At 39.9% G+C, this 26,045-nt stretch overlaps 1 protein-coding gene across 8 annotated transcripts; it reads left to right on the forward strand.

The window, feature by feature from the left end:
* Positions 1-1,878: 1,878 nt before the first annotated feature.
* Positions 1,879-25,798, forward strand: LOC112154444 (NACHT, LRR and PYD domains-containing protein 12). Of its 8 annotated transcripts, XM_024285380.2 has the most exons (23): positions 1,886-2,143; positions 3,466-3,567; positions 5,241-5,336; positions 5,527-5,640; positions 7,181-7,294; positions 7,625-7,696; positions 9,653-9,766; positions 10,155-10,289; positions 10,671-10,763; positions 11,061-11,239; positions 11,347-13,132; positions 13,324-13,497; positions 14,146-14,319; positions 15,695-15,868; positions 17,318-17,491; positions 18,001-18,177; positions 18,302-18,475; positions 20,424-20,597; positions 22,506-22,679; positions 22,827-24,528; positions 24,617-24,663; positions 24,732-24,738; positions 25,209-25,798. In XM_024285380.2, exons 1-20 carry the CDS (start codon positions 2,025-2,027, stop codon positions 22,837-22,839), a joined length of 4,332 nt encoding a protein of 1,443 aa, XP_024141148.1. In that variant the 5' UTR covers positions 1,886-2,024; the 3' UTR covers positions 22,840-24,528; positions 24,617-24,663; positions 24,732-24,738; positions 25,209-25,798. The 8 variants fall into 8 exon arrangements, with proteins under 8 accessions (XP_036072875.1, XP_024141149.1, XP_024141150.1 ...); XM_024285381.2 differs by having other exon boundaries at positions 1,885-2,143; positions 11,350-13,132; positions 24,732-25,798; XM_024285382.2 differs by having other exon boundaries at positions 1,885-2,143; positions 5,244-5,336; positions 24,732-25,798.
* The last annotated feature ends 247 nt before the right edge of the window (positions 25,799-26,045 follow it).

A 26,045-nucleotide genomic window follows, 5' to 3' on the forward strand; every position in this document is an offset into this window, starting at 1 on the left:
TCCTCATCTCCTTTCCTTCTCAGCTGTTTTATTAACCTCATGTGTCCTGAACTGAATATGTTTTGACTGCTCAGCAATTTTGTTTTGTGCTCATTTTCAAGCCTAAAATTTCCTTGTTTTGTTGCTGAACTTTTTCTGTGTTTCTGTTTTTTATCTTTGGATTCATTGGTGATAGGCAAGTGAACCTTAACGAAGCACTGAGGATTTACTAACATCATCCATTTTATAAACCTGTTTATTCTCTTATAGAGTCACTTGGCTACTGTTGGGCAAAAGCAGGATACACCTTCACAGGTTGCTAGCCTGTTGCAGCGCCTCAATCACACACCCGTACACTCTCACATTCATACATAGGGACAATTTAGAGTAACCAATTAACCTATGAAGCATGTTTTTGGACGGTGGGAGGAAGCTTGAGTCCCTGGAGAAAACCCACGCATGCACGGGGAGAACATGCAAACTCCACACAGAAAGGTCCCAGCCAGGATTTGAACCAGGGTCTATTTTGCTGTAAGGAGAGGGCACAGACAATTGTGCTGAATTTTAATCTCAAGACTTCAGCGATGGTGACATCTGGTGGACAAATGAAGCCATAGCGACCTGTTGAGACTGCGACTGAAGCACTGCCACTGTTTCAGTTCTATGACAGCAATAAAAAATTTGAATTGTCATACGAGCGTTTTGTTCATTTAATAGAGAAAGGTGTGAACATATTCATGCCTGTCTGGTAAGTGTAAAGTGTAGGGGTTTAATAGCCTTAAAACATAGAGTTCTAAATTGTGGATTTCACCAATTGAGAATTTGTGTCAGAACGTAACGTCTGCAATACACAGTTCTGTCAATAATCCTGTTTGGATTCTGACTGTCGGGTGGAGAGTGTCAGCAGTTTCTGCTAGACTAAAGTATTGATATAATGGACCAACACGCCCATTCCCCAGACATCATTCCAACTGAGCGCATCTGGAACATCATGTCCATCCACCAATGCCAGGTTGCACCACAGACTTATAAACCCTCCCATGAGCGTATATCCACGGGCACAGGACCGTCTCCACGTGCACTCCTCTACTCCTGAAACCTCTTCTCCGGGCTCCTGGGAGTATTCTTACGCTCCTCTGACCTCTCCTGTTCGCCTGGGAAAATATTCTTATGCTCTTAAAACTAGTTCTGCCTCCTGGTGGAGGACTGTGCGCTCGTGGAACTTCTCCTGACAGCCTGTCTAAAACTCAACAGTAAAGGGAAAAAAGCCTGAAAGTACTTGCGTACCAGTTGTTTTTCAAATTGAAACAAAAAATGAGAAGAGGGAGGAAAGGACTGAGTTTTTCGGACTCCAATAGGCAAATATGTATGAGAAATGAATAAATAAAGGATGCACGCTGTAAGGGATTTGAGCATCTGAAAAAGCACTGAAAAATCAAATCATATTATTATTTAGTAATACATAGAATATCCATGAATATTTGTGGGTGTTTGTGTTAGCACATACAACTATTTCAAGAATAAAGCATTTCTAAGAATATTGAATCCATGCAGGTACAGGACGTGTTTTTGTGGTGTCCCCTTCACTCCTTTGAGCACTGTTTATCATTGTTTTAGGAATCACCCCAGGACTCTTGATGGTTTGGTTTCATCGTCACCTTCTTGACCCGACCTTCTGCATTCACCCAGACTTTGGAAAAGGCCATGAAAACACTGGATGTGGTTATTGTAACTCACAGCATTATTATTTTTTATCAGTATTGCTGAAACCTTAAAGTGAGGCTGCAAAACAAATAAATCTGGAAAGTTCTTTTGTAAGCCCTTGGGAAAATAGATGCTTTGGCAGCAAAAGGTCCTCCAGCTCCTTTAACTCCCACCCCCTGTTGACATCCATGTTGGGAGGTCATGTGATATCCTGTGAGGAAGTCAGTTAGCTAAGTGTTTGACTCAGTTAACAGAGCGGGAGATGTTTGTGTTTCACTTCCTGTGTGACCTTTGAGCTCACATTCCGGTGTGGCTGCAGGTACAGACCGACTCCACAGAAGATGAAGGAAGCAGACGAAGAGGAAGATGAAGCTGGATCCAGTTTTATGGTCAAAAAGATTCGGACGTTCCCAGATAAAGCTGCAGGCGGCTTGGATATCTTCGGACTCTCCAGCTCAGAGTAAGAGAGACCCTCTGACAGGATGAGGACTCTCTGTTGTTTGTAACTCTTTCATGCTCTTCTGCTCTGTCATTGTTTAGCTCTTACACTAACACACCAGTCTCTTCTCAGCGTAATCACAGTTTGGAGCCAAACCGTCCTCTTCCTCCTGCTCCTGTGTGCTGTCTGTAGCATTAAGGGTGTTTAGTGAGAGCAGAAACACACTTCAATCCTTCATAACCCCCTTCCCTCTCTGCTCTGACAGCTTCTGTGTGTGATCTTGACAAGTTAGATCCGTTAGCTGACACACCAGTTCTGATGCCAGTCTTGTTACCGTCCTCGTCTACCCTGCACAAGGGCAATTCTTTAGCAGATGTTGGTTCTGTCAAAGTAAACAGCTGGATGTTTCTCTTCTCACAACCTCTACGGCAGGGGTCACCAACCTTTTTGAGACCGAGAGCTGCTCCATGGGTACTGAGTCATACAAAGGGCTTCCTGTTTGAAATACATTTTTCATAGTCATAGATATTTATACATCATTAATAATAATACTCCTCTGTGTGAAGACAATGATTTCTCGCCATAATTATTAACAATGATAAGCTAGGAAACAAATATCAATATTCAGAACTTTATTAATCTCAGTAATTGTTACATTTTCAGAGGATCACTTACATTGATGGGGAAAATGTCCCATTTTCACTGTGTTGTACCATTCATCTGTTTATCAATCATGCAATGTTAAAGAAAAATCAACTTACACAGTTTCAAACAAATCTGCAGCATTTTTTACAAAATCAATGATCTTTGAACTGGAGAAGGTCAGAGGTCACCTAAACTTATCTAAAGTTCATGTATCAAGAAGGTATTTTTAAGATGTTTCCATTTTTAAATCTGCTTAAATTCAAGTGCAATTAAAAAGAATAGCAACAGAATAACAATGAATTTTAGACGCAGCTCACAAGGGAGCTTTTAGAAGAGACCTGAGGGCACCTTTTGGGGTCTCTAGGGGCTACCTGGGGACACCACGTTGGTGACCCCTGCTCTACGGCCTTGTTTAGTTGGGTAAAACTAAGAAACGATTGGACACATTGAATCTGACTCCACCCTTTTGACTGAGAAAAGGTCTGTCTTATCAAACAAAATAAGGAGGCAGTGTTTTATTTTTCATTTTGCAATTTCATTAAGTGAGCATGAACTGTCTGATTTAAAAAATAACTTTAAATTCTTAATTCATGGTTCAGTAAATTTGCTTTGAAGCAGACAAACACTACTCTGTGGACGCAGGACAGTTCTGCTTCGATGCAGGAGCCTCGTTACATTCACATCTCTTTCTTTGACAGAAGTGCTCTGTCTGCAGCATCCAGTTGTGTATCCGTGCGGAGTGACCTCTCCAAAGATCTCCCAATGAACTTCAGAGCTCCATCAGGACCCCCAGAACCAATGTAAGGGAACTAGTTCAATAAACCTGCAGAATATTTTTTGCTCACAGTCAACACAGACTCACTCCAAAGAAAACCTTTATTTAATTTTTAGACAACAGACAACAACGCTTTTTAATTTAATTTTATTCATGATGGAGGGAATATATAAAGAAAATTTGGCTTAAAATTACATTTTTGTGAATTTATTTATTAAAATTGTGAATTAGAAGCAGAGGAAAATATGCAGTTGGAAAAGAGATTATTAAAAATATAGTGGATGAAGCACAAACTTCTGGGTTCCATTCTGATGCATCCACTTGCAGAGAAATAGATCCATGAACATCATTGTTTTCTTTTTCTGAGCTGGAATCTGGATGTTAGGTTGGGTTTGTGAGGGGCTGTAAGCTAGTGAGAGAGTGTGGAAACAGAGGGATTATTATTATTATTGTTATCGTCACACGATGTTATCCTGCGCTTATTTCTAACTTGTATCAATTTGACAAATGATATTTTTATGGAGAGTAAAATATTGAAAGTTATTTAAGGTTTAAGTTAATTTATTCTGGAATAATGTTCCTACCTGCTTTTATTACTCATAATTATGTTAAAAAGTTAAAGTTTAAAATGTATAAAGATTGGCATTCTGCTAGTTTTTTGTACTATTTTGGCATTTGCTAAGATTGTTTTAGGCTGTTTTTAGAGTTTAGCTAGTATTTCAGCTACATGTTAGCTGTTTTGGCTAATTTAGGCTAATTTAAAAATATTTTTAGGCTGCTTGGAGTAAGGCTAATATTTACACGTACACTGTTTCGGCTGTTTTAGGCGTTTTTTCTTTTTTTTTGGCTATTTTTGCGTTTAGCTGTTTCTTTAGCTATCTGCTAGCTGTGCTGGCTATCCTAGGTTTTTTATATTTTGTTTTTCAGGCTACTTTAGCATTTTGCTTATGTTTTAGCTGCCTCTAAGCTTCAGTGTTTTCAGCTATTAGTTTCAGTGTTTTCAACTATTAGCTTCAGCACTTTTAGCTATCAATTTCAGCATCTTCGCAGCCAAATTCAGCTTACAGCATTCACACTAGCATCATTGCAGGTAATACTATATACTGTATCTAGTTGATAATAATATTGAAAAGTTCCAGCTTTAAAGTTTTAAAAATGTAGTTTTAGTGTGTTAAATAAATGTTTATCCTGTTCTCCTCGTGACCTAAGATGTGTTTTGGATTTTGGCCTCCTGTGCGATTGAGTTTGACTCCCCTGCTCTAAACAGTCTAAACTACTGACATCTTAAGCTGTTCAATGTGAAAAATCTAAACTCTGAAAAATCTTTTTTTCATGCAGCTGATTAACTTTGGATGAAATCAACTTGACTCAAAATCTTTCAGATCACTGCAAATTGTTTTAGCAGATCTACCTCTAATCTCTGTGGGATTTTAAATACATTTAATATTTAGATATTTAAACAGAGATCCACTACACTATCCAGTAGGTTAGGAACATGCTGTAGGCCTTGTCATAGTCTTGCATGTTTCTGACAGACACCTCCAATGCATTTGCTTAACCTGATCTCGTGCACAAGATGAGGAGAAGAGGAAAGTCACCTTGTTCACAGCTTTTACAAAGAGAACCTGTTAACTGAGGCCTTTAGAGGACAATTGTTTTTCTCCTAAGCTGACTGTCCTCTGCTTCTGTCTACTACAGCAGAACAGGGTATGCAGGATCCAGCTGTGAATCAGTTAGGAGTGACCTCTCTAAAGATCTCCCCATAAACTTCAGAGAAGCCCCTCGACCATCAGCGTAAGTATTTCAGATTTCACTTCTATAGATGGATAAGCATTAATTTTGATAGTCTAACCTTCAGTGTTCAAGTTTGTACTCTAAATTCTTTACACAATAACAACAACAGGTAAAACCAACACATTCTCATTCCCATTGGATGCAAAGAACCTGTGGCACCTTTTGTAAGATGACCTCTCTGTGTCTTCAGACGTCAGCAGCTGAGACAGCGAGGTCAGTATGCAGGATCCAGCTGTGAGTCTGTTAGGAGTGACCTCTCTAAAGATCTCCCCTTAACCTTTAAAGAAACCCCTGGACCCTCGGAGTAAGTGTTTCAGATGAATAATGTTGATCATTCCTGGTCTAAGCTTCAATGTTTGATTTTTTACCCTATTATTTTTATTACATACAAAGCTGCAGCAAAAACCAACAAATGAACATGCAAAGAACTCCTGAATTTAACGTTCTACCTGGCATGGTCAGTAACAATTTAGATACGTCAAGGTTCCGAGTCTGTCTCTTTAGTCCGTTGGCTTTGTTTCGTGGACAAAAAGATTATGTTTGATGAATTTTATTTCCTTCACTTTCCATACTTGTGGTTTTTTGCTTATTTTTCAGCATCTAAACCTAGTCAAGTATCCAAATACTAAAGTATTTAAATGTGTTCCCAGAAATTTGAGTTTGTTTCAAATTGCTGATTCATGATCTCTTTGAACATGGCAAAGTGGAGTATAATTACACTTTAGGGAATGTAATTATTGCTCTAAAATGCAGATGCATGTTGTTTTTTAAGAACATGAGCTAAAACTGAATGTGCTACTATCAGTAAATCTTCTAAATAGTGTCAGTGATTTTTTTTTATTTTCAGAGCAATGTTTTTTGAAGACACAAAAACCTTAAATAAAAAAAAATCCTTTAAATATAGTCGAGAATTTGCATAAAAAAAATAATGAGTCTGAACTTTGATAAAACTACGTAAATCCTCTGATCCATAATGTGACGTTACGACTGTCTGCTAGCATGGTGGAGAAGTTGTACTAGTACTCGTCAGTAAAATGTTCATCTACATTTTTAAGAGTATTTTTGTTTTTTCCACTAATGATGAATAAGTCGCTTCGTAAAGTATGTTTTCTGGTGGAAACACTGTAGTTAGTTCAGATGAAAGGACTGTGAGTGTTTTCTAGTTGCTCCATTTCTATTGAGGTGTTGCTGTGTCTTCATTTACTATCTATGATCTACTGGAATTGCAGACAGTTTTTCATCCTCAAACTCTGGTGAACGATTTTAGTGTTTGTTGCTAAATGATCAAAATCAACATTAATGTTAATGTTTTGTTTATTTCTAAATTTTGCTAGTAGGTTGATGGAAAAACTTCAGTGTGAAGTTGTTTAAAGTGATAAATATTAATCTTTGTGTTTTCACTGGTTATGTTTTGATGATTCTGATCTCTTGTTCCAAATAAATGTGTAAATGATGTTGATTAAATACATAGTATATCAATTTTCTTCCATCTAGTAAAAACACATAGACGAAGCAACCATTTTAACATAATATTTTAAATAGTAAGAATCGTGGTTTGACCTGTGAAATGTTGGTCTAGATTTGTAAATCGTAGTAGATTCCCATCTTAGTGATGATCCAAAGCCCTATCAAAAGCCAGTGTTTCCAGCAATACTCTGTATGTTTTGACTTTTTAGAATTTGAGCCCACACAGGTTTAGACTCAATACAGTGTTAACAGTATGTCTCTCTTTACATTCAAATCTTGAAAAGTGGACTATGAAGCTTGTGTTCAAACGATATTCATTGTTCACCTCCAAACACATCCATTTCTCAAAAGCAACAATGACCTCTCTGTGTTTACAGACGTCAGAAGCTAAGACAGCGAGGTCAATATGCAGGACCCAGCTGTGAGTCCGTTAGGAGTGACCTCTCTAAAGATCTCCCCATAAACTTCAGAGAAGCCCCTGGACCCTCAGAGTAAGTGTTTCAGACTACATGTATGATGAATAATGCTGAGCATTCCTGGTCTAAGCTTCAATGTTTGTTTTATTTTTACTCTACTCCATACTTTTTTTATACATGTAATTCTGCAACAAACACCAATAAATGAGCATGCAAATAATCTGCAACACCTGAATTACAATGCATGCCCTACCCTGAACGGTAAAAGATTAGACACATGAAGGTTATGAGTCTGTCTCTGTTCCAGGGTTACTTTACTTAGGCTTTATAAGTTTTATGTTTCTGGTACGTTTGCTTATGTGTCTGACAAGTTTATCTCCCTTTGGTTCTATAAACTTTTTCCAGCTGTGAGTCTGTTAGGAGTGACCTCTCTAAAGATCTCCCTTTGAACTTCAGAGAAGCCCCTCGACCATCAGCGTAAGTACATCAAAAATGACACAAAGATGGCTGAAGAAATTGTTTGATCATTACTGGTCTGAGCTTCGATGTTCAAGTTTGTAAACCACACCGTTTTCAGTATAAGATACAATAAAAAACAATAGTTGAAAGTCCAAAAGACCTACAACACAGAATTCCAATACATGCTTTACTCTGCCTGTTAACAGTTTAGACCTGTGAAGTCTGTCTCTTTAGAAGTTCAATATTTTTCAGACAACAAGACACTTCAGAGTATAATGCCGCGTAACGCCGAAGTCCGCCTCCATTCGGCGCCCTTGATGACCACACCACTTGCTGACTTGTAGTTCACACCAGACACAAAGCGCCGCAGTCCTTCATAGTCAGCTCATGTAGTGTGGCAATAGTTTCGGCATGTGGTCGCGAGCGATCCACGTTAATCCTGGCACAAAGTTACGCCAAGACACAAGAGAAAATCTGGTCCATTTTCAAAATATAACTCATTTTTCACAATAAAGTACCACAATTGACAAATGCGATCATATTTTTTTATTTAAACAGACTGCAGAGATGAAAATGCAATGTTCCTCCATCATTCGTGGAGGTTAGGGACCAGAAACCTCCACAAATACGCCAATAGGAGAACCCCCGTCTCCATCTCACCCCTCACGACCGAAGAATGTCTGTTACCGATCAGTACTAATCCAAACCACTTCTGATCATGCTTTGTAAACATTTATTAAAGAAAACTGGAGTATTGCTCAACATAAAGAGGTTTTTTTAATCCAGGACAATAGACTGTGAACTTTTCACTAGGACTGTCTCTGTGTCTGAAAAAAGTACGTGCTTCCTCCATCAAATAAGTCTGAGAGGACATCTCTATCCAGAATTTGGCGGTTTAATTCATAATAAACACCTACTCGGGATGAAAATTATCCTCTGCAATCATCAGGATATTTTGAGCTGCTTCTGACTCAGATGATGCCGCTTCTCCATGCAGGCTTGCTATGAGTGCGCGTGCCTGTGTGTGTGGACGGGCTGGTGGGCGCCTCAACTGCGCGCCCCTCCTGGGAAATTCCCGCAGCATCTTTGGGAGCATAAGTTTCATACAAGCATTCTGAGTTGTTGGAGATTTTGTGACAAACCGGAGGAGTCACGTGACTGACAATAATCCACGAATACATCAAATAAGGAAACAAGAATAAGTGGGGGAACACTAAACACCACTGTGAACCTGGTGGAAGTTGCAGCAGCCAATAAATGCATAATAAAAAATATAACACCACACATAAGTCGCACTTGAGTACAAGTCACACTTTTGGGAGAAATATATTTAACAAAATAAGGGAGAAAAGTGTACATGTCTTATTATGAAAGGCAAATCCTAATGCCAGAATACGGTAGATATCAATATTAGACTGAATATATGGACACTTCACTATCGTAACACACTGATGCTTATTTAGCTTCATGAAACATAAGAGGAATTGAACAAGTGTCTAATAAATCAGCAAAACATATAAACAAATATTCAGATCACCATAGTATAAAGAACATACAAACCAGTTACCTTAACTCTTTATATCACTTCAAATCACTAAATCCAGTGAGGTCTTAATTGTGCTACCTCGGAGCAAATACTGCTGAGACAATCATGGACTGAGCATCACTTCTTCTGCTGGGTTGCTGTCAGTGGAAAATACTGATACACACCCGCACACACTGCCCTCTAGCAGTTGAAGCTATTTATTAAAAATCAAGTTGCATTCCCTCAACCAAACTATGCACAAAAAATATTATATAATGAAAAATATATATACAGCATTTCACTTAATCTTTGTAGGTTTGATATTTTTTTGTCTGCTAGCTTTTTTCATGGATGTTTGGAAAAACAAAGTCAAATGTTTGATGATTTTTTTTCTTCTTTTGCCTCTTAAGCACGCTTCGATTTTGAAGGTGACTTGTTTGTGTTTTTAGACGTCAGCTGCTCAGACAGCGAGGTCAGTCAGCTGGACCCAGCTGTGAGTCCGTTAGGAGTGACCTCTCTAAAGATCTCCCCATAAACTTCAGAGAAGCCCCCGAATTATTAGAGTAAGTGTTTCAGATATAAATCTAACAGATGAACAAAAAAATATTGTTGATCGTTACTGGTTGTCTGACCTTTAATGTTCAAGTTTGAAATTCAAAGTTTTTTTTTACATATTAAGCTGGAACAAAAACCAACAAAAGAACATGCAAAGAATCGTCAATCCCTGAGTTCCATGTTCTATTTTGCATGGTCAGTAACAGTTTAGACTTGTGGAGATTTCGAGTTTGTCTCTTCAGAGGCTCCAGAGATTCCTGTGTTTTACTTGGTCTGCATAGTTTGATGATTCTCCTGTCTGTTAGCTTTGTTTCTTGTTTGTTCGAAGAAAAAAAAATAAACAACAACATCTCGTATGAGTTTTACTTTGCTTCTTAAACATGTTTTTTTTTCCAGATTACCTCTCTGTGTTGACAGACATCAGCTGCTCAGACAGCGAGGTCAGTCAGCTGGACCCAGCTGTGAGTCCGTTAGGAGTGACCTCTCTAAAGATCTCCCCATTAACTTCAGAGAAACCCCTGGATCCTCAGAGTAAGTGTTTCAGAGTTGATTCTTGTAGAGGAATAAAGAAATAAGGTTGATTCATGCTAGTTGTCTGACCTTTAATGTTCAAGTTTGAAATTCAATTTTTTTACATAATAATCTGTTATAAAAACCAACAGAAGGACCTACAAAGAATCTTCAACACCTGAGTTTCATGTTTTGCATGGTCAGTAATAGTTTAGATTTGTGGAGATTTTGAGTTTGTCTCTTCAGAGGCTCCAGAGATTCCTGTGTTTTACTTGGTCTGCATAGTTTTGATGTTTCTCCTGTCTGTTAGCCTTGTTTCAACAACATGTCTCATGAGTTTTACTTTGTTTCTTGAACACAATTTTTTGCGGATACGTAAAAATGACCTCGCTGTGTTTATAGACGTCGGTCTGAAGGACCCAGCTGTGAGTCTGTTAGGAGTGACCTCTCTAAAGATCTCCCCATAAACTTCAAAGAACCCCCCCGACCATCAGAGTAAGTACATCAAAAATGACTCACGGATGGCTGAAGAAATTGTTTTATCATTACTGGTCGAAGCTTCAATGTTCAAGTTTGAACACCAGACTGTTTTGACTTTGTGTCACAGTAAGACTTTTGTTGGATGAACTGACTTGATGTTGGTCAACAGTAAGGATAACGATTCTTCAAGAACAGCATCTGTTCCTCGTTCTTAAAATGTTCATTTTCATATCTCTAACCCATAGTTCATAGTCAATTTGATACCAAATGACTTTGATTCTTCTCACAAAATTTTCTTCTCTGTGTCCACAGAGAAAAGGATGAGGAGAAGCTGTCCTGCTGTGCTCTGTGCCAGGAAGTCCTGGAGGATCCAGTTTCCATCAGCTGCGGGCATTGGTTTTGCAGACAGTGCATCACCTCTTACTGGAGCCAGTTTACTCCTTCGTCTGGTCTTTTATCCTGTCCCCAGTGTGATGAAAGATCCAAAAACAGTGAGTTTGAGTCAAATGTGAGATGAGCTCATTTGTGAAAATTGGACTTCTGCTGATGTTGAGTTGAACACTCTTCACTTCTGCTCTGTTGTTTACTTGTGTTCCAGCAGATACAGGTCTCCCTGAGCTTTTAGATGAACATCAGATTAGTCTGAGGAGGAGATTTGAACAGGCGGTTGAGGGAACGGAAGAAGGAGAAAGTAGAACACTCCTCAACAGGATTTATACTGAGCTCTACATCACAGAGGGACTAAGAGAGGAGGTGCACACCCACCATGAAGTGGGGCAGCTGGAGACAGCCTACAAAGCCAGCAGGCTTCGTGATGCTCCAATAAAAAACAAGGACATTCTCAAAGCCTTACCGGGTCAACACGCATCCATCAGAGTGGTTCTGACGAGTGGTGTTGCTGGAGCTGGAAAAAGTTTCTCAGTGCAGAAGTTCATTCTGGACTGGGCTGAAGGTCTGGAGAACCAAGACATTCATGCTGTGGTTCCTCTTTCATTCAGAGAAGTGAATTTGATTGGAGATGAGCAGCACAGTCTTCTCTCGTTGATTCAGCTGTTCCATCCAACATTTCAAAAGATCCCAACAGAGCAGCTGGAACTGTGCAAAATGCTGCTCGTCTTTGATGGTCTGGATGAAAGCAGACTTTTTCTGGACTTCAACAACAGTCAGGTGGTGTCTGATGTCACCCAGAAGACCTCAATCAGTTTGCTGTTGACAAACCTTATCCAGGGACACCTGCTTCCCTCAGCTCTGGTCTGGATCACTTCCAGACCTGCAGCAGCCAGTCAGATTCCTCCTTCATGTGTGGACAGGCTGACTGAAGTACGAGGTTTCAATGATGCTCAGAAGGAGGAGTACTTCAGGAGGAGGTTCACCGATGAAAACATGTCAAACAGAATCCTCTCCCACATCAGGAACTCCAGGAGCCTCTACATAATGTGTGAAGTTCCAGTGTTCTGCTGGATTACTACTGTAGTACTGGAGCACATGTTGACAACAGAGCACAGAGGAGAATTGCCCTCAACTTTGACTGACATGTACTCACACTTCCTGGTGGTCCAGACAAAGAGGAAGAAGAAGTACCAGCAGGAACATGAGGTGGGACCACAGGAGCTTGTAGAGGGTGACAAGGAAGTTCTTCTGAAGTTAGGAAATCTGGCATTTGATAATCTGGAGAAAGGAAACATCATGTTCTACCAAGAAGACCTGGAGAAGTGCAGTCTGGATGTCATAGAGGCCTCAGTGTACTCAGGCGTTTGTACAGAGATCTTCAGAAGAGAGTGTGAGATCTTCCAGAAACCAGTTTACAGCTTTGTTCATCTGAGCATTCAGGAATTCCTGGCTGCAGTCTACATGTTTCACTGTTACATCAACAGAAACAACGAGGTGATAGAGGGCTTTCTGAAACATCAAATTAACAGCCCAACTGTAGATGAGTTTTTGATCAGAGTCTTGGAGAAATCTCTGCAAAGCAGAACAGGACACTTGGACCTGTTTGTTCGCTTCCTCCATGGCCTCTCTGTGGAGTCCAACCAGAAAATCTTGGGAAGCCTTCTGGGTCGGACAAACAAGAAGCAAAAAAATGTCCAAGCAGTCATCCAGAGGATGAAAAAGATTACTATCAAAATGTCTCCTGACAGAGGTATCAACATCTTTCACTGTCTGATGGAGATGCAGGACCGTTTGGTTCATCGAGAGATCCAAGAGTTCCTAAAGTCAGAGAACCGATCAGAGAAGAAACTCTCAGATATCCACTGTTCAGCTCTGGCATACATGCTGCAGATGTCAGATGAAGTTCTGGATGAACTAGACCTGAACAGATACAACGCAACGCCAGACGGTCGTCGGAGACTTATCCCAGCTGTGAGGAACTGCAGGAAGGCCTGGTAAGACTCACAACAGTTCTAATCAAGAGTCAAGTCAATAGATTTTGGTTATGTAACGGACAAAACATTGCTAACTACTGTTAAGCAGGGTTGTGGTCAGGATTAGTCTAGCTTAAAAAATAGACGGAGCAGAACTTGTCAGAAACGCTGTTGTTTTTTTTACTTTTAAATGAATCTCTTCTTCATGACAGGCTTTCTGACTGTGGACTCTCAGAGACTCACTTGGAGGTTGTGGCCTCAGCTCTAAAGTCCAACCTGGGGCACTTGGCAGAACTTGACCTGAGTAAAAACAAAGTTCAGGATTCAGGGGTTATGGCTCTGTCTGCTGGACTGGAGAGACCAAACTGCAAACTGGAGACTTTGAGGTCAGAGCAAAGAAGGAATTTGTACGCCCTGCTGGCGTCTGCACTTGTTGGACCTTGTTTTGTGTGGTTGTCCTGATCTTGCTGTTCCACTTTAATGGCCTGGTTGTGTGCAGCCATCTCCTGTGCCTCTGCTATAGACACATTCAACTGTTTGAATGGGGGAGACACTTGTCAAGCATTGCTTGTTCTTTCAAAATGATTCTAACCCCTTTTCTTTCTTCTGTCTTGCCTGGGGCATTCTCTAAACTGAGTCTAGTTTAGAGGTGTCCAAAGTCAGTCCTCGAGGGCCTGCCTCCTACTGGTTTTCCAGAAACTCTGCCATATCTTCTGCTGATTACCAGGATGAGGTGTGTTTGACCAATAAGGAGCTTTAATGGCAGGATGGATGGAAAACATGTTGGACACCGGCCCTCGAGGACTGACTTTGGACACCCCTGGTCTGCTTGGTGTCAGAAGTACAGTTGTTGTGATGTTCATGTAGCAAACATGCAAATTACTTGGGTGTTCCCCCACACCCCCTACAATTCCATGGGATGGGCTCAAACAGCCTCCGTGACAAAGCAGGAATAGTACATGGATGGATGGGAAAAGCAAGCCAAATGTGATTACCAATACTTTGTGCTTCATCTGTTTTTAATCATTGTTCAGGTTGGTTGGCTGCAGCCTGTCGGGGCTGAGCTGTGTTACTCTGAGGTCTGCTCTGAAATCCAACCCGTCCCACCTGACAGAGCTGGACCTCAGTAAGAACAAGCTGCAGGATGCAGGGGTGGAGCAGCTGTGTGGGTTTCTGCAGAGTCCAGACTGTCTATTAAAGACTTTGAGGTTAGCTTTCCTTCTGTTTTTGGTCTTTTTGGCTTTAAAAAATTAACTGAAGCAAATTAACTGAAGTTCACAGAGAATCTTAACCATTTATAATTATCTAAATACCTTTACATACTCACATGAAAGGACTATCATGCCTATTTTAGTGTAGGTAATGTTTCTTCTTTGGATTGACAGTGTTTGCTCGTTCAAGTCCATTAAGTCTATTCATGCAGCCTTTCTCATTATGGACAGAAAAACAGCCAAAAGTTAAGGCTGATACTGCACTACTCACAATAAGTTAGGGATACTGTGAAAACCTTTTTTTCCACATAACGCTCTCACTGTGAACAGCTCTAGGGCAGGGGTTTGCAACCTGCGGCTCCAGAGCCACATGCGGTTCTTTTATCCCTCCTTGGTGGCTCTCTGGGTGAAGAAAAATAAAATAGTAATGTTCAAAAATGGGGAGATTAGCTAATATTTTAGCAACACGCTAACATTTTTGCCTAATTTGTTATCTACTCGGGATTTTAATGTAATTTAAATTTTAGCTTCTATTTTAGCAACTGACAAACAGTTTTTACTAATTTAGTTTAGTGATGAATGTTATGCTAATTTGGTGTTTAGCTAATAATTTATCAACATGCAGATGTTTTTGGCTAATTTGTTATCTATTGAAGTTTTTTGGGAGAATTTAGAATTTAGCTTCTATTTTAGAACAAGGCTAACTTTTTTGAGTAATTTAGTTTACTGAGGAATTTTGGGCATTTACGAGTTCAGCTAGTAATTGAGCACTTAGTTTTTTGTTTTTTTTTGCCTAATTTGGCCTGTAATGAAATTTTTTATGCTAATTTGGAGTTAAGCTAATATTTTAGCCATATGCTAACATTTGCAGCTAATTTGTTATCTACTTGAGTTTTTAGGCTAATTTAGTGTTTAGCTTTTATTTTAGCAACATTCTAATAGTTTTGGCTGATTTAATTTACTGAGGAATTTTATGATAATTTGGAGTTCAGCTAGTAATTGGGCAATGAGCTAGCTTTTTCGCTAATTTGGCATCTACTAAAGGTAAAAACGTTTAAAAAATCCCATTGTGAGAAATGCTAGTTTATTTTTATATTTTTGCTTTTGTTCGTGCCAAAGAATAGACATAATTCATATTTATAAAAAAATTATAAAAAAATAAGATGGTCATGAATGCAAATCCAAATTTCCTAAATGCTAAAGTAAAATTATACGGCTCCTTCTAGGTTTTGATCAGTAGAAAACAAGCCCAAATGGCTCTTTCGCTCTTAAAGGTTGCCGACCTGCTCAAAGGAAAATGGATTAAACTGTCACTCATTTGAAGTTCTTTTTTTTTTTTTTAAATAAAATTGAGATTTTTAACGATTATCAGGTTGATGGACTGCAGCTTGTCAGGGCTGAGCTGTTCTTCTCTGAGCTTAGCTTTGAAATCCAACCCGTCCCACCTGACAAAACTGGACCTGAGCAACAACACGCTGCAGGACGTTGGAGTGGAGCACCTGTGTAGGTTTCTGCAGAGTCCAGACTGCGGATTAAAAACTCTAAGGTATGGTTGTTGCTAGTTTGTTTTGTGTTATATTAAGCTAAAAAGCTTATAATAAGCACAGAGAACCTTTGCCAATATTAATGATGGAAAGACTAATGAAAAACACAGATGTGTGTTTTATTGTTACAGATGTGCTCATAAGTTTACATACCCTGGAAGAAATTATTATTTCTTGGTATTTTTTTTTTATAGAATATGACCCTGTTCAACAGTTTACATACTCCAGTTCTTAATATCTGGTGTTTCCTCCTTTTGGATCAATAACAGCTTGAAGTCTCTTGTGGATGAGGTTCTTTATTTTTAATATTTTTATTGGTAAAGCATCCAATTCTTCAAGGGAGAAAACCTCAATTTCCTTTAAATCATTGGGATGTCTTACTTGAACTGCCAGTTTGAGATCTTCCCAGAGTGGATCAATAATATTGAGGTCAGGAGACTGAGACGGCCACTCCAGAACCTTCACGTTATTCTGTTAGAACCAATGACAACTGGACTTGATCTTGTGTTTTGGATCGATGTCATGTTGAAACGTCCAAGTGCGTCTCATGCGCAGTCTCTGAGCTAAAGAGTGACAAGTTTTCCTCCAGTATCTTCTGATAATATGCTGTATTCATCTTACCATCAATATTGACCAAGTTTCCTTTGTATCTCACACATCCCAAAACCATCAGCGATCCACCTCCGTGTTTCACAGTAGCAACAGTGTTATTTTCATCATAGGTCTTGTTGATTCATCTCCAAATGTTGCAATTTTTGGCCAAAAAGTTCAGTCTTGGTCTCATCACTCCAAATGACTTTGGTGCAGAAGAAGTTTGTGCTGTTTGGCATATTGTAAGTCAGCTATTTTGTGACATTTGGGCAAAAAAGGTTTTCTCTGGCGACTCGACCATGTGACCTTTGATTCAGGTCTCCTTATTGTACATCTTGAAACATCAACACCACAGTTATTTATGTTTTTTTTATTTGCATTTCTAATGATTTTTCCAGGAGTTATGGCACAAATGTTTGTGACTGTGGTTTGGTTCCTCTCTTTCCACTCGTTGATCAAAGTTTGGACACTACTGACTGACGTTCTCAGTTCCTTGAATATCTTAAAAAATGACAGAGAAATCATTATTTCTTCCAGGCTAGGTAAACTTATGAGCTGAACTGTAGATGTTGGATCAAAACAATGTCTGCAAGTTTGTTTTCTCTGTCCAATTTGAATCATTTGGTTTTCAAACGGTAAAGGGAGTGTGTTCTATATCAGGAGCAGAACCAAAGATTCAAGTATGATCAGAGAGAACTATCACTCATTTCTGTTACTTAGTTTTTATCTTTACTTTTTAAAAGCATTTTAATGACTTGCTCATGAGATGGAAAAAAGAAACTCCTTTCATGCTGCAGTTGCTGCATGTGCTTTGATCAGAGATGGACTTCATTGAACTCTGATGTCAAACTCTGATGCAGGTTGGTGGGGTGTGAGCTGTCCGAGATCAGCTGTGCTGTCCTGGGTTCGGCTTTGAGGTCCAATCCGTTCCACCTGGAAGATCTGGACTTGGGTTGCAACAAATTGCAGGACTCTGGAGTGGAGCAGCTGGCTGGTTTCCTGCAGAGTCCAGACTGTAGACTGAAGGCTCTGAGGTAAGTTCTGTCTGCAGCTGTCATGACACCAGAGAGCCATTTATGGATCACTGGAAACAATAAGAAGGTTGCCAAATCCAAATTCTTCCTTCCTCCCTCTCTTCATTTAGCCCTCCAAACGGAGAGTTAGTGTTAGCACGGAGCTTCCACCGCTTGAATATACTTAACAGTGGTTTTATACCTATAGAAAGCTCATGCTACAACAAAAATATCATTACTTACTTTTAAATGTAAACTTCTGTGCTTCAAAGCGCACCCACGTGAAGAAAACCGCTTCTCAGCATGACACAGTTTACTCACGGGACATCGTGGGATAAAAAAACAAACAAACAAAAACAACTTGGCAAACATACACCTTTGAAAGTCAAATCATGTATACAACCATGGAGATGAAACATGGCTTTAAAAACTAAATAATGAATGACATACATTTATTAGTCAAAGCCCAAAAGGGGACACCTCTCAGCATCAGTAATGATCTCATTAACCATGTTCCGTTCTAAATCCAGGTTGGACATCTGCAGTGTTTCGGAGTCTGGCTGTGCTGCTCTGGTCTCAGCTTTAATGATCAATCCATCCCATCTGATGGAACTGGATCTAAGTTACAACAAAAACCTGAAGGATGCAGGACTGCAGCACCTGTGTGGTTACCTGCAGAATTCTGGATGCAGACTGAAGAAACTGGGGTCAGGCTGTTTCTGCACTTATCTCTGCACTCCTATGTTGCAGCTGGTCCACTTCCTCTGTTCTTTTAAAACATGTCTTCTGGGTGTTTCTACATGCATTTCCACTCATTTGTTCTGAATGCAGGATGATTGAATGTGAGCTGTCAAACATCAGCTGTGCAGCTCTGGACACTGCTTTGAGGTTCAACCCGATCTACCTGGAAGAGCTGGACCTGACCCTGAACTCTCTGAAGGATTCAGGAGTGGAGCAGTTGGTTGGTTTTCTACAGAATCCAGACTGCGGACTGACGACTCTGAAGTGAGAAGGACTCATTTATATTATAAATAAATAGATTATAGGGCCTGTCTGTTTAGCTGCAAGTGTCTTAGCCTTTTTAAGCTTTTCTACTTAATCCGATTATAACAAATGTTTACATCTCTACACGTTCGATCGGAGTAAATCATTTTGACCTGAGGAGAACTATCTAAAATACTGGAAATGGCTGTAGAAGAAGAAGTAACAGAGTTCTTTTATTAACAAGCTCGTAGTGAAATGCTCTTCCGAGCATGCTTTTATCATTATTGCTTTTAAGTGACTATTCAGATATAATTTTCTAAATATCTGTGGTCAGTTCTGGACCTGGAGGAAGGGTTCGAGTCAGGTTAATATGTGAGACTAACAGTAACATTTAGCCTTGGAGGCACATAAATGCATGTAAATAACACCAGCCTTTTTTCTGGGCACTATTGGTAACACAAATTCACATATTGCTTTTACGGCATCACAGGACTTCCATATTCAAAATCTGCCGCCTGAGCTTATGAATCATCCTGAAGCCGTTCCTCTGTTCACAGACATGGTTTAGTGTAACCAGGCAGCAGGCCGGACTGTGGTCTAAAGCAGGGTCCCCAAACTACGGCCCACGTACCGGATCTGGCCCTCCTTCAACATTTGGCCCGGCCCATCCAAACTGTGCAGGCTAAAATTGACATTGTTCTAGTTTTTAGGCTACTTTGGCATTTAGCTAATATTTCAGCTACATGCTAGCTGTTTTGGCTAATTTAGGATTTTTCAGTCTTTAGGCTTATTTGGAGTCTAGCTAATATTTAAGCTTTATGCTAGATGTTTTGGCTAAATTAGAAATGTTTCAGTTTTTTTAGGCTAATTTGGCATTTCACTAATATTTCAGCAACATGCTAGCTGTTTTGGCTAATGTAGAATTTTTTGAGGGTTTTTTTTTAGGCAAGTTTGGCATTTCGCTAATATTTAGGCCGGCTATAAATGTTTACGTTTAGGTTGTGATTTTTACACTTTTGCTGTTAGCCTATATCCGACCCCACATCCGTTAGGAAAACATTTGTGTGGCCCTCATAAGAAAAAGTTTGGGGAACCCTGGTCTGAAGCCTCCCCCAGAGCACACACCGTAACAAATCAATTCCCTCTTCACCACCATCCCCACCCCTGCCCCGCTCACATATTAACAGAGTTTGGCTGTTGTGTATAGAGAAACGGTTCGCTCTCACGGAGCAGCCGGCAGGTTCTGTTTGTGCTCTGTGGTTTTCTTTGGACAACACCGTGTATACATGACATAAAAACCAGTGCAGTATGACCCACAATCAGAATAAATTTACATGCAAATGTTTACAACCTTCACAATCCACCTATCTCAATGGGAAGGAAATTTTGATCATATCAGAGTTTTGGCATGTTTACATGACATATTTTTATTCTGATCAGGCATTTATTTCAATTATTGTGTCCATGTAAAATTTCCATGGACACAATAGCTGGAAACATGGGCACAGGGACAGAATAGCTGAATCTCCTCAACAACAAAACAGCTATTGTTGAGGAAATTCAACTATCAAAAGTCACACACTTGTAAAACACAAAAAATAGTCAACATTAGCTGCAACAAAAGGGAAAATCACTAAGTCAAATAAAGTTAGGTGGGTGAGATTAAATGTCTTCTCAAAATTCACAATACTTGTACAATAAATGACATTATTAACCTGAACATGCTGAGATGAGACATGGTTGTCACAGATAAGTAGATACAGTAATTAGGACATTAAAATGGAGGAGTACTGGTAATGAACTTAAAATGACCACACATCACAATAAAGGTGAACCTGGTTGAAATAAAAACATTCAGTTTTTTCCAACAACATGCATAAATATGTACAAGTTTACTTACTGAGAACTCTGTGGAATAAATAACTGAACTTTTTAAACAAATATTTCTGATGTTTCTCTCTGAGTTTAGGCTGGTGCTATGCCATATGTCAGAGCGGGGCTGTGCTGCTTTGGCCTCAGCTCTGAAGTCCAACCCATCTCAGCTGGAAAACCTGTACCTGGGCCACAACTTAATTGAAGATCCAGGACTGCAGCATCTGTGTGGTTTTCTGGAGAACTCAAGCTGCACCCTGCAGACTTTGAGGTCAGACTCCTGACGCTGCTGTTTTCACAGTAAAGTTCATGCTATACCACGTACACACTGGGCATGTGATGCATATTCAAGAACATGCTGAATGCAGGTTCTTTAATGCGTGTATAGCATATGGTGTTCACACTGATATTAGCCCATGTCCTCCCAGTTGGAAGAGCTTTGGTCCACAATGTCAAAGTGCTGCACATCAAGCAAATCTTGCTCCAGGATTTTTCTTTCATAGTTCCATTCTAATATACGAAAGACTTGGTGTCATATAATTCCATCCAGGCACAAAACACCTCCTCCAAGACCAATTTTCAAGCAGTTGGCCCTTTTGTGGCTTGCAAAGGATGCTATCCAAACGTCACTACTAAATCCAAATCCCTGATTGGTCAAAGTTTAACTGGTTTACCCATTAGGCACAAGTTTTGTACACAAAGTCCCAAAACAGACTTAAAAACGTATGTAGCAAAGTGTGAATGTGAGAGTTTAGAGTGCAGTGGCCTGCAAACTTGCATAGATGGATGCTTACATAGACTTTTCTTGGAAGTGGTCACTTGAACGATTGTTTCTGAGCTTGGTGTGAATGCTGCATCAGACTGCACTGAAAGGCTTTCTAACATACCTTCTGTTTTCTTCAACTTGAAGTTTGTGTCAATCTTCTAAATGCATGAAATGACGCTGAGCATTCACTTATGCTAAACACTTTGAAAAGGCAATAGAATTCTTTAGAATAGGTTTACTTCAAGCCCCATATTTGAACTGTCAGAGCTCCCTAAAAATGAAACAGGCTGAGGTGCCATCTTGCTTCATGTCTGTGTGTCAAAAAAAACACATTGTTTTACCTGAAACACAACTTTAGATTTAAGGGATCTGAAAGTCCAGGAATGAAAAGCAATTTATGGAGAGATTGGCCTGTAAACTGGAGAATGGAGATTCCTACAGAGAGAAATAAGTATCCCCCTGATTTGTGCATGCATAATTCTTGATTTGTGTGTAACTTTGGAGATTTCCGCATGCGTAATCTTGATTTGTAACTCATACAATACACTTTGTGCACAAGTACAAAAACTACAAAATAAAAAAAATACAAAATAATATTTATAGATGTACAAATAAAAAAATAGACCAGCTTGATATGAACTACATGTACCAATCTTTAAAAAATACACAAATCTGATGTGAGACTCTTTTCATGTCTCCAAGATTCTTCTGTAAGTGAAGAGATTATAGTTTAACCACTTGGCCAGAGAATTCAATGCAAAACAAGACTTCACACTGAGCAGAGCTCAGTGACTGTCTAAATACTGTTTGTAATGATGACATGATGAGGAACAGCTGGGAGAGCCTGGGCAGAGGGAGCAGAGGCTGATGGGAATTTGAGTGTTGAAGAGGGATAGAAAATGTCAAAACTCAGATGATTACTCCCTCTGGTGGTCAGAAGGGGACATGGCAGCCTGAGTCCTGACATTATGCATGTGTAAATTGGATTTGTATTTTTAGACTTTCATGATTTTTGTACTAATGCACAAAATGTATTGTATGAGTTACAATTCTAGAATTACGCATGCACAAATCAAAAGTTAGGACCAAAACAAGAATTACACAAATCGGGGTGACATAAGATTCCTGATCCACAAGGTGAGACGTAGTTAAACAAACTAGGTCAAAATGTCTTGGTAACAAGTGGAAAGAAGAGCATATTCTCCTAAATCCGTTGATTGTTTCTTGCAGGGGAGCCAAAGATCGCCACACATAAAACCCTGGTTTCAAAGAAGAATACTGCTGTGCCAAAACACACAGCTGTAGCCATATCACACCCTGACACTATGGCCTATGACTTTCTCGTCACGATCTGCAGCCAATCAGAGCTGAGGTCACATCCTGTCAGACTGACATTCTTGTCTTCTCCTTCAGCTTGGAATCCTGTGGTTTGACAGAGGTCAGTTGTACTGCTCTGCTGTCGGCGCTGAAGTCCAACCCGTCTCACCTGGCATTACTGGACCTGAGCAGAAATGACCTAAAGGCTTCACAAGTACAGAAGCTGGAAGACCTGGTAAAGAGTCCAAACTACAAACTGGAGACTCTAAGGTCAGTTCAGGCTCTCATTTACTCCAGCTCTCCATGCTCAGTCATCTTAATCAAAAGGTTTTATTTCAATTGGTTAACCACGTGTTCAATCATGTTAACACTAACAGAGGTGCAGCTCTGCTGAATCTGTCCTCTTCTCCTCCACAGATGGAAGGTGTAATCCTGACAAAGAATCAACTTCACACCCAACATCCAGACAGTTTGATTCTGCAGCAGTAAAACAATGACAACAATTCCAATGCCAGTAAATGTCTAAGGCAAACTGTGTTTACATTGGGGGAAAGGTGGAACTCAAGTTTTTTTTTTTTTTCAATACATCTTAAAAAAAAGAGTTCCTTGAATGTTAAAAATGACAATCGAGTTAAAGCTACAATGATGAACTTCTACAAGACAAAACCAGCAGGACTCTCCAGGCTACTGAGGGAGTGCAGACTGAGACTTATTTTATTGTAAAAGTGCAAAAGCATTTATTAAACTATGTAATGAACTCTCGTTGCAACAATTGTTAACCAGTGATGTGTTTCTTTAAAGTGGCTGTGAAAGTATAAGGTAACTACTGTGAAGCATTACCCTGCAAAACATAAATACAAGTATAAACCATAATGTTGTGAAATATGCATGAATGCATCAACATTTTTGGCAGTTATTTGCAAATATTTACATCCATCTTCAAGTAGGTTAATACAGTACAAAACACAACCCCTCTTCATTCAATGGTTGGAGTTTAGTGTTTGAAGTTACCACAGGTGCTTTGATTTTGGTCACTGTGCTGCGTTTAGATCTGGATGTGTCTTGCACACAAACTCACATGTACACCTAGAAGAACTACGAGACCCCATTTCACCTATGGAGCATGTTTTTGGACTGTGGGAGGAAGCGCGCAGAGAAAACCCACACAAGCGAGAGAAGAACATGCAAACTCCACACAGAAAGATTTTGATTAGAAGATGTTTTTCTTTCAGTTGAGAAATTCTATTAGAGAAAAGAAGGTGATTGACCAATCACATTTCTGCAATTTAGCTGCAACTTTTATTTGATCAATAAACGTTACCATGATTTCAACTAAGCAAAGCATAAACCAAATAGTCCCGTGTTCCATCATCCCTTTGGTTACACTCTCCTGCAAGCTTATAGCCCCTCACGACACCAGGGTGACATTTTTGATCCAGATTCCAGCTCAGACAAGGACAAGTAAAGACATATATGAATCTATTTGTCTGCATTAAAATGGAGCGGATTAGGGATCAGCTCGACGAGCCACTTTTCCTCTTTAGAATCTACTGGAATTATCGTGTTAACAGTAGAAAAGTTACAGTAAATCAAAGAACAGAAACACTGGAGCTCTGATGTTAAAAGGTTAATATATTTTTTGGCTTAAAGATTTGTTGATGGGATTTACTCTCCAGAGCAACGGTAGACATTTTTCCAGCATTTACACTCTACAACGTTATACTGAATAAATAAATAAAGAGCCACATGAGCTGCTTGTGTGCCTCTGATAAACACCTCCATCAGGTTAAGTGGTCCTGGGCCCTTGTGCTTTACACTCTGCTTTAGGTTTTTCTCCAGTTTTTACTTTCTTGCTTTCTATGAAGTTATAAATGATGGAGGTAAAGGTTTCTCTTTTTGTATGAGACAGGGGACATCTGACATTTAGGTTCTTTTCCACCACATGTACTGGAGAGTTGGATCACATTCAGACAGAAAAAAGAAGGTGCAGGACAACCTGAGGCAGCATGCAGGTGTTTCTAATGAGCTTATCAGTTTACCTGGATAAAGGCTTCTTCTATGAGCTGCTGGAGCTCATCTTTTGCTCTGAGGTAAACATGGTTCTAAAGCTTGCTTTAAGGTGTAGTTTTTATTTGGTATATATATTTTTTCATGGACAATGGTGCAGTTAGACTTTACATGCTTAAGTAACATTCACTGTTTTTCAGGGTTTCTTGGATTGTCCAGCTGCTTGGATGGTGTGCTGCTTTTCCCTGTAAGTTGCTCCTGTTCAGTAATTGTGCTTGTCTATAAAACATTACGTCAAACTTGGTGTCTTTTTAGACCACAGGTATGACCCAATGATTGTTGCTACAAAAAACCTTCATTTAAAGGATCCAGAACTCCAGCAATACACATATGAACCTCAAGGGTTTGTCTTGACTTATGACCCTGACGCTCATTCCAAAGTACCAGATGTGGACTTCCCCTGGACCTGGAGTTACTCCCACTATGTGGACAATGACAATACTAGCTCTGTGCCACAACCAGAGCTAGCACCCAGCTCTGGAAGTGTGGAGGAGGGTCCGTCCAACATCTGGCCTGAACCCCCTGAATCAGTCCTGTATATTAGTGGCCCAGACTTGGTGGCAATCCCCTCCTTACCTGAGCAGCCTGAGCCTGGACTGGGCAGCGTCGGGACGGTGCGCTCCTTCGGCTCTCCATATAAAGCTTTTCCAGATGATGTCCAGAGCCGTGCAGGCTCTGGTTTTGCAGCTCCATCTCACTCAACTGATGTTGCTGAGGAACTTTCCCTTCTAGGTTGGAATGTGATGGCGGCTCGACAGATGCCCCTCTTCCAGGCCTGGAATAATGGAGAGGTGCCTGTGGACTTCACGGCACCCCCTGTTCAGCCTTTATCTCATCTGTTCCAGTTTGACCGTGGCTTCCAACGAGCAAAGGACTTCCATTCTGATTTGAAATACTCCCAGGATATCTCTCCTGAGATCCCACCTGTTCAGGGGAGGTTCTTTGGGCAGTTTAAACAGACGGCCCAATGAGGAAAAGTGCAGAGAGTTGCTCTGTGCACTAGCGCCCTCTGGCTGTCTTTCAGAGTAACTTCAAAGTTCTGCCTGAGACACTTCAATGCCCTCTAGTGGATAAGTGGCAGGCTGGATAAACTGAACTGTGCTTTCATTTAGTGAATCTTTTCAGAGAAACATCGACATGTGGAAGCTTTCAGCTCTGCTTTGGGAAACCTCAGCTTGAGTTGATGAAATGTCTTTAAACTTGAACACCTGTAGCCTGTGACTAAAGTTTCTTCTTAACCAATGTTTGGAGTTTGTGCTTAATTTCCTCCTTTCCAGCATGTCTTGAAAAAAATAAAGATGTCTTTTGATGCATTCATTATATTACTGGTTGTAATTGTACTAGAAGCTTCTATTCACACTTTAAATCTCAATCTTAGATGTTTGGGTCCTGTGCTATAAACAAAAGCCTCTTGGCCTTAAAAAAAAACAGGAATTTGTCTTCTCCACTGCTTGGATTAAGGGAAGTGTGGAATGGTCGGGCAATACAGTGAAAGTTGATACGGTATATGGAATTTACAATTTCTGCTTGGGGGTGGGGGGGAAATGTAACTATAATCTCTCAAAGGAT

Source organism: Oryzias melastigma, linkage group LG19, assembly GCF_002922805.2.
Source record: "Oryzias melastigma strain HK-1 linkage group LG19, ASM292280v2, whole genome shotgun sequence".
Lineage (NCBI taxonomy): Eukaryota > Metazoa > Chordata > Actinopteri > Beloniformes > Adrianichthyidae > Oryzias > Oryzias melastigma.